General features: G+C 45.6%; 1 protein-coding gene across 2 annotated transcripts; it reads right to left on the bottom strand.

The window, feature by feature from the left end:
- Window positions 1-5,524: 5,524 nt before the first annotated feature.
- LOC142483668 (uncharacterized) lies at window positions 5,525-13,537 on the bottom strand. Of its 2 annotated transcripts, none has more exons than XM_075583681.1 (3): window positions 13,220-13,537; window positions 12,465-12,868; window positions 5,525-12,216 (listed from the first exon to the last, which is right to left on the bottom strand). In XM_075583681.1, the coding sequence occupies exon 3, from the start codon at window positions 10,635-10,637 to the stop codon at window positions 8,409-8,411; it is 2,229 nt and encodes a 742-aa protein (XP_075439796.1). In that variant the 5' UTR covers window positions 10,638-12,216; window positions 12,465-12,868; window positions 13,220-13,537; the 3' UTR covers window positions 5,525-8,408. The 2 variants fall into 2 exon arrangements, with proteins under 2 accessions (XP_075439796.1, XP_075439797.1); XM_075583682.1 differs by having other exon boundaries at window positions 13,399-13,537.
- Window positions 13,538-14,162: the final 625 nt, after the last annotated feature.

Below are 14,162 nucleotides of genomic sequence, written 5' to 3'. Positions count from 1 at the left end.
AGTGATGCGGTATTCGCTTCTTTGTGTATACTATATCTAATTACTGTCTAACAGTGTTTCTAGAATATCTGCTCCACCAATACATTTCTAATTGAAGAGGGGGGGTTTCTTTTGCTTAATTTAAATAATGGATTTTAATGCTAGAGAGCAGGAGCGTTTGAAAAACGCAGATGAAATATTCTTTATGGCTGATGTTAGCCACATTCAGGCACCACAATTGGTAATAGCTGGGGGTAGAGACAATATTAAACTTCGCAATGCCCTAATGCGCAAACGGGCAAGAGTCTGGTGGAATAAAACTGCCCTAGAGAGATATTTAGATCACAAACTCATACCGAGGGGTCTAAGAATTAAAACTTTCCCTGCATTTCAATTTAGTGATCCAAATCATAAAGTCAGATGGGAGGGAGTACTCAATCAATGTTCATTTGAATTGATGTCAATTCTAATTGAACATGACTCCAATACCTTCAAAGAGGTCACTCTAGAAATAGAGGAGATTTACAAGAATCTTGACCCAACTGACTTGCAACTTGTTAAAACTATTGAGGAGGACATTGTTAAATATGAAATTGAAATCACTGATATTAAGAAAGTGAAATTTAACCGTGACTCTGTTGATTATCAGACGGACAGAGTATACAACTGGCAGCATGGAAAGAAAACAACAAAGAAATCAAGATCACGGAATGTAATTAATCCATCTGTTGTATCCGGTGCAACATCAACAGATATCGACTCGTCGGACTATGAATCTAGGCAGTCAGTGGAAGGCGATGTTGGTCCTTCAACTTCTTTTTTAGGACAAGGCCACGGACAAGATCAAGTGCCAGGAGGACGAGACGTGGTAAATCGTCAGCTACGCGACAGAATCAGATATGGATACAGAGGCAAGAAGCGAAGGGGCAATCATGCCAAGTGGTGAGTGATGAGCTTAATATCATTAATCTTTCAGATGTAGTTCTTACCGAAGAACAATTATTTGTTCTTCGGAAAGGGCTATCTTTTTCTCCCACATATCATATCAACAAGTTTGACTGGATAAAGGATCTGAACCTTTTTTGCCGGAAGCTGTTGCTTGCAAAGCACTTCAATAAAGGTATTGGCAATGGGATAAACAGAGAATATAGTGAAGAGGTACTAAACACACAAGAACGTGATTTAATACGAGATTTGGTTTCACCATCACTGCCCGCTATAGGGATAGGTAATGAGTTAAGTTTGGTGTCTAATTTCAAACCAAAATCCACCTTCTGTCCTCCCATTCAAACAAATTAGTGTGTAGAGATCTTTGCAAATCTCGTCACAGAGGATATACTCAACCTACCCAAAAAGATAGGGTCAAACAATTTATCAGGTATACAATGGAGAGCCCTCCAAGATCTAAGTGGCATGACAAATGTGGAAATTAAACCTGCAGACAAAGGTGGCAATGTGGTGATCTGGCCAAAACTACAATATGAAAAGGAGGCCTTCAGACAGTTGAGGGATATTAAATGTTACTCTGTACTTGACTGTGACCCGACGGACAAATTTAAACTGGAGTTGGATTGTATTCTTGAGAGTGCTTGCTCAAAGGGTACAATCACGGTAGCAATCTGTCAAGGTCTGAAGACCAAATTTCCAAAATCACCAACCTTCTATATGCTACCGAAGGTTCATAAACATCCATCTAATCCACCTGGCAGGCCCATTGTATCAGGGATTGGTGGTATGAGTGAACCAATCAGTCGGTTTATTGATACCTTCCTATACCCAATAGTTGAGACGCTGCCTACATTTTTGCGCGACACTATGGATGTGTTATCTCGATTGGATGAGATTGCCGTTGACGACGGTGTTATTCTTGCAACTTGCGATGTTGAGGCATTATATACCTCCATTCATCATAAAGATGGATTGGAGGCATCTCATAACTTCCTCAATATGACAAATCTAACAAAACCGTTGATAGAATTTCTTATGCAGTTAATGTCATTTACTCTGACACATAACTATTTCCTATTTAAGAACAAGTTTTATTTGCAGTTAAGGGGGACAGCAATGGGGGCGGCATGTGCCCCCTCATATGCAAATCTTTTTCTAGGTTGGTGGGAACGAGAGGTGGTATTCTCAGAGCCTAATAGGGCTATGACTGATCGGGTACTGTTGTGGTTGAGATACATCGACGATGTTCTGATCCTCTGGCAGGGCAGTGCGGAGGATTTTGAGCGATTTGTCGCTGTGCTCAACCACAACAGTCTCAATATCAAGCTAACATCTAAAGTCAGTCCTACCTCGGTTGACTTCTTGGATCTCTGTATTAAGATTGAGAGTAATGGGCGTCTTGGTACAGATATTTTCAGGAAAGAGACTGCTACCAACGCCATCTTGCACGCCTCAAGTTCCCACCCATCCCACCAAATTGCTGGAGTCCCTACTGGTGAATTCATTCGCCTAAAGCGAAATTGCTCTGATCCCTGTGTCTATGAATCAAGAGCAATAGAAATGAAAAGTAGATTTAAGAATCGAGGATATAGCCATTCTACCATCAAGAAAGGGTACGAACGTAGTAAAGGTATGAGCCGGGTATCTCTTTTGAAACCAAAACAAAAACATCAGGATTCCAATAAAATAAGATTTATAGGCACGTACAATCAACAATGGAATCAGGTACGTGAAATCCTTCAAAAACATTGGCCCATTCTCATGATTGATTCTGATCTTCAACAGAAATTAGGCCCCAAAGTGGAACTTACAAGCAGAAGATCACCAAACTTAAAAGACAAATTAGTCCACAGCCACTACTCTATATCGAGCACAACCACATTTTTGTCCACTTTTGATAAGAAGGGCTTCTTTAGATGTGGTGGCTGTCCTGCCTGTAAGTTTACAAAACCAACATCTACCTTTAAGGATAGTAAGGGCACAAAGGAGTTTACAATAAAGCAATTTCTGAATTGTCGATCAAAAGGAGTAATCTACTGCCTTACATGTCCCTGCAATAAGATATATGTAGGTATGACAACTAGGGAGGTGCGCTTTAGGATAATGGAACATAGTAGGAACATCAAGACAGCCCATAGGGACCTAGAATCCCTTAAAAAATTACAATGGTAGCTAAACACTTTTTGCAGGAACACAACGCAGACAATTCGCTTCTCTCTGCATTTGCAATAGAGCGTGTATCCCTGGGAATACGCGGGGGAGATTTGGAGAGAACACTCTTACAACACGAATGCAGGTGGATTGTTATGCTAGGTTCAATGCTCCCAAATGGTCTCAATGACTATTTGGGTTTTTCTATGTTCCTATAATGTGACCTGTTTATTACATCATCTACTATTTTTGCCTTTACTGCATTTCAAAATTCTATTTTGTTTTTTTAAACATAGGAAGCTACTGCGGACCCTTTATGGAAACATTTAAGTAATAGTGTTACATACGTTTTATGGAGGATCTTTGGTTTAAAGGAATTAGGTTATGATTTGTTTTTTATAATTAATTTATTAGCAGTCTTGACAGTTTTCCGTGATTACCGTCCTCCTTTTATTATATTTGTGGATATTTTGGTATATTAACACTTTCTTTTATTTTTCTGTTTCCCAATCATAGTATCATTGATGTGTTTTGAGCAAGCTGCGGGATGTTCTGTAAACATTGCTTTAACCTTCGTTTTCTTTTCTCTCGTCATCATAGATCAGCCTTTATCCCCTATATGCAGGCTGTCTCTGTACATGCTTGAGATGTTACCCTATTGTCCAGATGTTATACCATTCCCCCCATGTGTATGGGTATCCACCTACAAAAAGACCAGGATCCCAACCAATCAGAGAGGATATTCTTAAGGATGAAATTCCTACCAAAGATGCACTATACAAATGCCTTAATGGGTGACTGCTGCACTGTTAATTAAAGGTGTCATGAATATACAAAGGACGCTTCTACTGCTATCTAAAGTGGTCAAATCATCTTGCTGTGACACTCTGAATAAGATGTCAGGGCACCTCAACATGTGCTGCCCATGCGCGAGAACTTGCCCCTATGCTATTGTTCAATGAGGAATAGAACTCCTCTGAGGGCTACCTTACCCTTTCAAAAATGGCCGCCGTAACAGAGCAATATACACTGCACATGTGCGGGATGTAAGGGATAAGTCTCGTGAGACTGTTCAGTCATGATAATGATGTCACTATTGGCAAAATACTATGACCACAACCAAGATGGCGGGCGCAACTGCTATACTACAAGTGCCCATGTGTGGAGCTTGGTGCACAACTCTCGCGAGAGTTTGATAGGACACCTCGCTTCAGGAAGTGGATACTGGGATTACCTCAGCACTAATACACCTTTCAATACAGCTGCCGGAACACCGCCGATACTAATTAGGAGCTTGTATTAAGTAATGAAATTGATTATATGTGCTTCATGTGTTTTTTGGCGCGAATTTTGCAATTGTCTGCTTACTATTTAAATGCCCCTGCCACATAGCCTTAGTACCACTCGTGAGGAAGGCTTAGTTGCCGAAACGCGTTAGTGGGCTAATTTTAATTTTTGCTGCTGTTGATCCTGCCTGCCTCTGCCCTATTTTGGACAACCAACTAAGTCCTATATTTTTGGACTTTTCCAGTGGACAGTGCTGTGCTGATCTTTGTATGCAGTATCTTTACATCAAGGAGCTGAGTATCTTGGGTTATTATATCCCTCCCTGTTTTTGTTTCCCATCTGCTTTAATACATGTATTTGGGTCACTAAATATACATACCTGTATGTCTCCTTTGCCCTAGCATTACCTGAGTTGCAATAGGTTTACACCTTGCTAGTGATATTCTTTACTGCTATCAGTATAACACTCATGTTATTTTCTGTAATAATTTTTTCATGCATATATATGTAGACCTGTGATGCTCTATAGTCTCTTATACATGTGGTGACCGGCCGGTCTATATTGCCTTATTGTGGGAACTTTTGTTCCCACAGTAAGCTAGGTTCTTAAGGGCATTATTTCTTTTTGGGTCCATTATTATATGTTGCATTCTATGTTTTTCTGTTTTTTTTTTTTTTTTTTGTCCATTGGTTTTTTTTATTATTCATTAGTCAGGCAGGCTCTCCAGTTAGTTGTTTGTATGTCTGTTATTTTTTTCTAATTTAATTAAAGTACCCCTTTTATTCTTTGCAAACATTTGTCTGAGTGCTATTTTAGAGGTTTTTTTTTTGTGTTTCCATATCTATCTCCTTCCTCTAGCACCACCTACAGCTTACATTTTTGTTATAACTATTTCAGATATATTTTTCTGACTTAGGTAGGTTTAGACCTTGCTTCACTTATTGGTAGTGATGCGGTATTCGCTTCTTTGTGTATACTATATATATATATATATGTATATATTTATATCTATATATCTATCTATATATTTATATAAATATCATCCCTCTCTCTATTTATTCCACCACCTATCCCCCCACATATCCGTCCGTTGATGCTCCCCACCCCTCAACCACCCCTGCATACAGGATTAGAAATAACATAAATACAACAAAAGTAGAATTTTCATAACCATTAAAATATTTATTTAAAAGTGCAAATGCAAAATAATGTAAACTTTTTCATTAACATAACGACAGATATAACTTATTCAATTAACACACTATATAGAAATTTAACTTAATAAAGAAACATGAAATGTAAAAATAATTTCACTACATGTTCCTCAACAGTTATTCTGGAGGCCAGGGTCATGTGTAAGATGATTAGCCCAGATAGTTTCAACTCGGCCCTCTTTTCAAAGCACAACAAGTTCTGTATCTTTTCTTCACTTTATTTGGGGAAAGCAGCATAAAAGACAGGCACTTGTGAAGAGATGTTGGTGTTTAGATAATGTCTCTCTGTGGGTGCTTTGTAGTTAAGGACAGGTGAAAAGGGTAATCCTGCCACTAGAGCAGTTACAGCAGCAGGTACTCACTCAGCCAGTGGTGAAGGTGGAAAAGGAAGTCCCAATGTATGCTGGGTAGCAAGATAGCCTGGGGACAGACCATCTGTGGGCAGAGAAGAGGGGGAGAAAGCAGGCTAGCCCATTTGGGAGAAAGGCTGGGGTTGCTATAGCAACTCACTGAAATGTCTAAGGAAACCACAATATGTAGCAATAATGTTGCATTTCTGATACAGCAAGCTGCTGGGACAGGGGAAATAACACTGTGTCTATCACACGGGCACTGTGTGTGTGCACATAGCAAAACACATGTAGCTGGAAATGAGAAACTGACGGGCAGAACTGCAAGGAAAGGTGGGGGTGAAACAGAAATGTAGCACTTGTTCCATGACACTCCCCGTCTGGTATCTGGAGATACCACTATATTCTAGATATATGTGGAACATATGTGCAATATAACATAACAGTGCAAAGTTCATTTCCACATAACGAGGTGATACCGGCCGGTACCACTGGCGTCGAAATCCCTTGGCAAAGTCTTTTAGCAAAGGGTGTTGGGTGGATGAACCGGTCCAGGTTAGCTGGGTTCACCGCAATGTCTTTCTGTGAAAGTCTCTGGCACTGTTTCCTTTCAACTTCATGAGAGAACAATCCCTTTGACTCTGTAGTTTTCTCTACAGAGTGCATCACCTCGTGGATGTGCCAGTCGTGGTAGTTTGTCACCCAATCACCTGGCGTTTGGTGGAAGGAGATGGCCTTTGGCTCCTTGCAGAAGCGGATCAACGCCCTTGGAAGACTGGTTGTCAAGTCTGGTCCAGTGAGTAGTGCCCCGTTGGGAGAGGCTTCCTGGTGCTGAGCATTGGAGCTGAACGTTACCCAGATCTGGCTGGGTTTCTGACGGTGGTGAACACCAGATGATGGGAGGTGCCAGCATTTTTTACCATCCTTCAGTGAAGGCGCTGGCTCTGCGTGTCCGCTAAGGAATCTCTTCCGCGTGAAGACCACAATTTGATTCTTGGTCTCCGGCTCCCTTTGTGGGTAGCGGCGGAGCGAAGTGAGCCTAGAGATGGCAAGTTCTCTATTGTTCGGGAGGCGTCTTCTTGGTGAATGGAATGGTAGCGGGTTCACGCAACTGCCCGGTCCGTCTTTGATGAGCTCCTTGACTGTTAACCTCGGGAATCCTCTATCTTCCCTCGATGGTGTTTGCTTGTCGTCGTCCCTTGTTGTCTGGAACGCTGTGCACCGTAGGTCATCGGTGCATTTCTCTTGCACGAGAACGTCTCCACGTAATTTGGTGAAACACTTTTGTGTCTCTTTGTTGCCTGCCTTCAGGAGGTTGTTCTCTCCTTGGACATGACGAAAAACAGTCTCTTTTGCCCTTGTAAATCCCTTTGTGAAATGTCTTTGCGACTGTCTCTTTTTTGACGTGTGAGAGGACAGTCTTTTTGACACTGTGGCTTCACCTGTAGGGCGCAATCTTTTGCGGCTGTGCCAGCCGTGACAGCTGGCTGCTTTATCGCTTGATACTCTGTGGAGAGGAACGACTGCACGTCTTAACCGTGCTATTGCTCGCGATAGGATCGTCCGATTGTTTGTCCTTTGGACGATCCCTTTGTCGGTCACCTTTAGGAGGTTACTTTCTTCCTTCAGCGGAGTCGACTCGTCACCCTTGGTTATCTGAACCGCTAAGCATCCTAGGCCATTGTCACATCCCCCCGATGTGAGGATGTTTTTGTTGATCTAAGGGGTATGACCTTGTCTTTTCCCTTCACTTGGCCCTTCTGTCACTTGGAGATGGCCAAGACATGGTTCAGAGAGAGATGTGTGCCCACATTCTGTTACCACCGTTCTGCGGGCATCAATATAGTCTTGTCCGTGCTCTTTGTCAGTGCACGCATTGCCCACTATCACCCATCCTAGGTCAAGTCTTTGGGCGTATGGCGCGTTGTGGGGTCCGTTATGCTGTTTACGGACATTATGTACCCTCATGATGTCCCTACCGAGCAGCAGCAAGATCTTGGCACCTTGTTCTACCGGCAGGATGTAGTTGGCTATTCCTCTGAGGTGCGGGTAATGGCGTGCCACATCTGGTGTGGGAATCTCGTCCCTGTTTGTGGCCATGTGGTTGCACTCGATGAGTGTGGGGAGAGCTATCTTCAATCTGTTATCCAGCGAACGTATTACGTAACCGCTTGCTGTTGACTCAGTTGACCCTGCACAGGTTCTGAGGGTGTAGGGTGAGGCATTGTCTTGTAAGTTGAACAAGTTGAAGAACTCCGTCTTTGCCAATGATCTGTTGCTTTGGTCGTTGAGGATTGCATACATCCGAATAGCCTTCTCAGGTTGTCCTTGGGGGTGCACTGCGACAAGGCATATTTTGGAGCAGGACATTTTGTCGCTTTCTTTTCCGCAAACCTCGGTGCGCTGAGATGTGACGGATGTTGGCTCTCCTTCTCCTTCCTCCCCGCCATGCTCCGCTACGGAGGATGGGTTGTTGAGTTAGTGGAGTGTCAGCGCCTCTGGGTGTAACGATGTCACGTGCTTGTCACTTTCGCACACTGTACATTTGATTTCTTCTTTACAGTCTTTGAATAAATTAGTTGTGGAAGCACAACATTTGAAACAAGCTCCCCATTCCCTGAGTAAGTTCTTTCGCTCCTCTATGGGTTTCATTCTGAATCCGATACACTTGTTAAGCGGATGCAGCCTATTGTGTATAGGGCATTCTTTGTTAAGGTCCCTTGGTTCCTCGTCTCTGGCGACCGACTGATCAGGAGTAGTTTGGGTTGTGGGAGGCACGTTCGTCCTGTGGACCGAGATGGGTGTTTGGGTGTTACCGTATCTCGCCACTGGTCTCTCAGTCCTCAGGCTGCTTGCACTGTGTGTGGTTTGCGCACCTAAGATGAAACTGGGATCGTTCCTTGTCCTTGCCGCTTCGCGGATGAAGTTCAAGAAGAATGAGAATGGGGGGAAGGCGACTTGCTTCTCCCTTTTGTATTTGGAGCCTTGTGAAATCCATTTTTCTTGGAGGTTGTAGGGTAGCTTCTCCAAGATGGGTCTCACTCCACGAGCTGAGTCCAAGACGTTGAGACCTGTTAAGGAATGGTCTTTCCTTGCAAACTCCAGCTCTTGCAGCAGGTCCCCGAGCTCTCGTAACTTCGAGTAGTCTTTAGTTGTGATCTTGGGAAAGCTGTCGACTCTTTTGAAGAGCGAATCCTCGACTGCATCGGGGATTCGGTAGCACTCTTCTAGCCTTTCCCACACTAGGTCAAGACCTACTTGGGGTTGGTTCGCGTTTGCCGCCCGAAGTCTCTTCGCGTGCTCCCTGGATTCGTTCCCCAGGAACTTGAATAGCAGGTTGAGCTCCTCCCTTGCTGAGAAGTCCAAGCTGTTGATTGCGTCTTTGATCGTGAACTTCCACGTCCGGTAGTTCTCAGGGCGGTCGTCGAAGCTGATGAGTCCATCTTGCACCAGGTCATGCCGGATCATGCACTTGGCTATGTCTGTCAGGCCTGAGGCATCGGCGTGTTTTTCCCGTTCTGAGAATGTTGCTGGGAGGGTCTGTGCGGTCGCCTCTTCCTTGGCGTGGATGCGTGGTGACTGCTGGTCAGTGTGAGGGACTGTGTTCTCCCGTGTGGGTGTACCTGGATTGCGAACCCATTGTAGTGCATCCGTGTGCGCGCTGGCGTGTGGATCACTGTTGCGGCTGTGGCTATCCCAGGCAGCATGTACCATTGAAGGAACAGTGTCTTCTCCTTGTGGACCTAGCAAGTCTCTGGTGTCTGTGGAGTCACTCCCTCCGTGTAGAGATGGCGCGCTGGTGTTTACACTGAAGAGGCTCCTTACGTAGTCTTCAGTGCGTTGGATTGGATCCTCTGAGGCTATCCGTCTGTACGGTAGCTCCCCGCCGTCCTGTCTCGCAGCTGCTTCTAAGACTTCGGCTTGGGTTATGGCGGCAGCGGCGTCCTCATCTTTGCTTAGAGCTTCTAGATCCGCGTCCAATTCGGCCTTTCTACGCGCAGCGGCAGCGGCATTGGCGGCGTTGGCAGCGGCGGCGGCATTGGCAGCGGCGGCGGTAGCGACGGCATTCTTCTCCTCTTCTATGCACGCTCTTTCTGCTCTTACGGCTGCCTCTCTCCGACCATATTCGGCCCTGGCACGTGCGGCCTCTGCGATGGCTCGCGCATTGGTAGCGCTTACGCTGGACACGTTAGATTGCGCTGATTTTGCAGACCTTGATGAGTGCCTTGATGTGCTGGAGCGCTGCGACGCGGACTCCAGGTTGAGCTCTTTTCTCACGCTTTGCGCGTCTGTGATAGTGGTCCGCACGCGGCTGTCACGTGCAAGGTCAATGTTATTTTGTAAGTCTCTTTCTTGCAGGCTTTCGCCGGTGTTGGCTCTGGTCAAGTAGGTGATGTATGTCTCTGACAGCCCTTGGTAGCACGAGTGGTTAGACTTTATTTGAATAATTGCCTGCGCGAGCTGTTGTGCATTATCACCAATGCTAACAACATTGCGTAAATCTAGTGCGGTTCTTTCCCAGGCCTTTTCTAATTTAGCGCGGTGCGCTCCAATGTCAATTTCATATTTTTCACGGGCCTTTTGTGTCAGCATGACTGTCTGTTTAGGCCTTGCGCCTGCCTGCGCCTGTTGCAGTTGCGCAGCGGTCTCTGTGTCTGAGTGGTCACTCTCCTGCGTGGTAACTGGTGAGGCTCTGAGTTCTGCCATGCTGTAGGTGTGTGTAGGCCTTTTGCCAGTGCGTGTGGCGTGCGGTCTTTTACCTGTGTCAGCGATGGGCGACTGTCTCAGATGAAGCCGAGCGGTGTCCTGCAGCGTTCAGCGTAGGGGTAGCTGTACTCACAGGTGTCCGGTGGCTCTGCCGGTGTCCTGGCGGGTGTCCGGTGGCGTGGCCCGTGTTGGCGCTGGCCGTGGGGACGTGCGCAGGGTAAGGTGAGATGGTAATCCCTCACTATGGAGCTGTGCAGAGGGTGGACTCAAAAAGACAGAGAAGGTAATCAAGGCTCTGTGTGTTATGGACTTTCTGTCTGCAAAGCTGCGGGTGCAGGGTAAGCTGCTTGCTGCTTTTCAGTCTGCAGAGACTGCTCTGTGTTATAAAGTCTAGAGTAGCAGCTCCTGTAAGTGTCTGTAAGGCACACGGTATCCTTTTCACTATTCTGGAGGCCAGGGTCATATGTAAGATGATCAGCCCAGATAGTTTCAACTCGGCCCTCTTTTCAAAGCACAACAAGTTCTGTATCTTTTCTTCACTTTATTTGGGGAAAGCAGCATAAAAGACAGGCACTTGTGAAGAGATGTTTGTGTTTAGATAATGTCTCTCTGTGGGTGCTTTGTAGTTAAGGACAGGTGAAAATGGTAATCCTGCCACTAGAGCAGTTACAGCAGGTACTCACTCAGCCAGTGGTGAAGGTGGAAAAGGAAGTCCCAATGTATGCTGGGTAGCAAGATAGCCTGGGGACAGACCATCTCTGGGCAGAGAAGAGGAGGAGAAAGCAGGCTAGCCCATTTGGGAGAAAGGCTGGGGTTGCTATAGCAACTCACTGAAATGTCTAAGGAAACCACCACATGTAGCAATAATGTTGCATTTCTGATACAGCAAGCTGCTGGGACAGGGGAAATAACACTGTGTCTATCACACGGGCACTGTGTGTGTGCACAGAGCAAAACACATGCAGCTGCAAATGAGAAACTGACAGGCAGAACTGCAAGGAAGGGGGGGGGGGGTGAAAGAGAAATGTAGTTCTTGTTCCATGACAATAGTCTCCTTCATTAGTTGCTGGAATTTCGTGCGGAATCGAATTTTCCCAATTCTATCCAGAGGAGAAAGGTATTGTAGGTAACTTTTAAAAAATTCCATGTCCTCATTATTACCATTTACTAATTGGTCTAGTAGTCCAAATTTTTTCTCTTCTATGGTGACCATGTTGCGCCTCAATTCTTGTTGGTTCCTAGGTTTTTTTGCGGGAGGTGGTACCGGTGCCTGTTCCGTTGACGGTGACGGTGTGGAGGGCGGTACTGGATCCTCAGAATCAGGAACAGGCTCATCCTCGTAATCCACAAAGGATAATTCAATTGTTTCCTCCTGGCTTGCTGGTTCCTCGAGGTTGGACATAGTTGTTGCCGCCAACAACTGGTCCCTCAAGAACAGCATGTTGGTGAAGTAAGGCCACGATGACCCACTGTCAATGCTGCTTGGCCCGGGGTCCCCCGAACGCGGCACCTTCACTTTTTTTTAGCTCCCTCCGAAACACATCCCGAAGGTTCTTCCATTTGTTTTTTACAACAATAGCTATAAAAAAACACAACAGAAAGCAAAACATTAATACACAATCACAATAATTTAATAAAAATAAATTAAGAACACACTTGGGCGTGCGCTTGCGGACACACCTGGGGGCACTAAAAACACACTTGGGCGTGCGCTTGCGGACACGCCTGGGGGCACTTAAAATATACATGTACTATCAAAAGAAATTTTTTTTTTTACATAAATATGACACAATTTTATTAACAAATGAAATACTATCAAATACTAACGTGTTTCATTCATGATCTGTCCCATCTCCTTCCATAACGTATCGTGCAGTAGCCTGTCGGGGTAGGATTTTGAACGCTGATTGCATAAGGAATCCCTCACTTCAACCTCATCTATCAGAAGCTCGATCTGGGAGGGATTAATTTTTTATTCTGAAGCCCCTGGGTAATTGTTTCTCACGATGGTAGTACGACAAAGTTGCTCCATGTAGGTAGTAATCCACCTCTTTCTTTTTTAATTTCAAGAGGTCATTATAAACATCACGGGCCTTTTCTGGTCCAAAGATATCCTCCACAGGATCCGTGTATCTAATGTTGGAGATCTCAGCTTCACTGTAACTCAAAGTGTCTGATATAGATGAAAATATACCGGCAACATCTGGAAAATTTTCCATGGCACAATGTCCCTAAGAAAAAAAATGTATATATCAAATGCAGATATATGCACCAAAAACACTGCTGCAGCCAACAAGCAGTGTGTTAAATGGCCGAGTGCTCCGCTCATAGTGATAATAGATAGAGACAGCAGCAGGCACTTCCAAGGCTTCAAAGAGGCAGGTGCTTGTTCAATAGAAATCAATAGTGAACCAGGTGTCCCACCAGGAGACAAGAACAGCACTCAAGATATGATGCAAAAAAATGTATTCGAAACATAAAACACGCACAAATAAGTCTGACGTTTCAGTCCTATATAGGACCTTCCTCAAGGGCATGCTGGAGAACACTGTCCAAGGAAAACATATATATCCATCACCAACCTGTGTGCGCAATCAAAACCAGCTGTTTATAATTAAAATCGGGAGTGTTGTAGACGCATGGGAGCCCCGTCATCTCTGCGCACCAGCCCGGCCTCACCTCTCTTCTGTTTACATCCGGCTGTCAGATGCCATACACACCCGCATGCGCGGCCGCGGGCGGAGCCAGTAAGCACACCAACCTTCTACGGCGTCCCCCGTTGCCATGGCGACATTACCGAAGCGTCTTTAACCATGGGAGTGAAGGCAGAAGCAGACTGCAGCAGAGAGCAGGAGCACAGAACTGTGCGAATACGATGACGTCACCTCACCACTCGTTACAAGCCCTGAAACATACATGAAAGTGCAAAGTTAAAAACACATTGAAGGTTAAAAAGCATATTCCAAATGCATGGTATTACCTAAATAACTCCTGCTAACACAATACTAATTGTATTGCACTTATTGATATTCTAACATCACTATATTAAGTTATATATATATATATATATATGTAGCCAGGTCTCCACAGCCTGTTAGTGCCCCCCTCACCTCGTTGGGTGCTGCGGGGGCCGCCGCGCCCAATGGCGGCTCCGTCCGGCGAGTGCAGGGGTAAAGCGGTCAGGTCCCGGCTCGGGAGTTGCTGGGGACGCGTGCGGCTGGTTGCCAGGGCTGCACGCGCGTCACGGAGATCCCGGCGCTCTCGGAGCCGGGCGGAGAGGGCGCCGCCATTGCGAGTTAGCTCGCGCATGCGTAGTGGTCGCGCAAGTGTAGGGCCGGAGTGGGGAGTAGCGCGTTGCCCCCTAGTGCAGGCCAGTTGCCGGGGACGCGATCGGGCCATCGCTAAGGCCGCGATCGCGTTGCCACGGCGGCTCATAGAGCAGGGCGCCGGTTCGCGCATGCGCAGTGGTAGCGTTAGCGCGAAAGGCCCCCAGATAGCTCGCGCGAGAGCAGGGAAAGGCAGGGA

The sequence above is a fragment of the Ascaphus truei genome, unplaced genomic scaffold (assembly GCF_040206685.1).
Source record: "Ascaphus truei isolate aAscTru1 unplaced genomic scaffold, aAscTru1.hap1 HAP1_SCAFFOLD_352, whole genome shotgun sequence".
Taxonomy (NCBI): Eukaryota; Metazoa; Chordata; class Amphibia; order Anura; family Ascaphidae; genus Ascaphus; species Ascaphus truei.
This window is presented reverse-complemented; position numbering and strand designations above follow the sequence as displayed.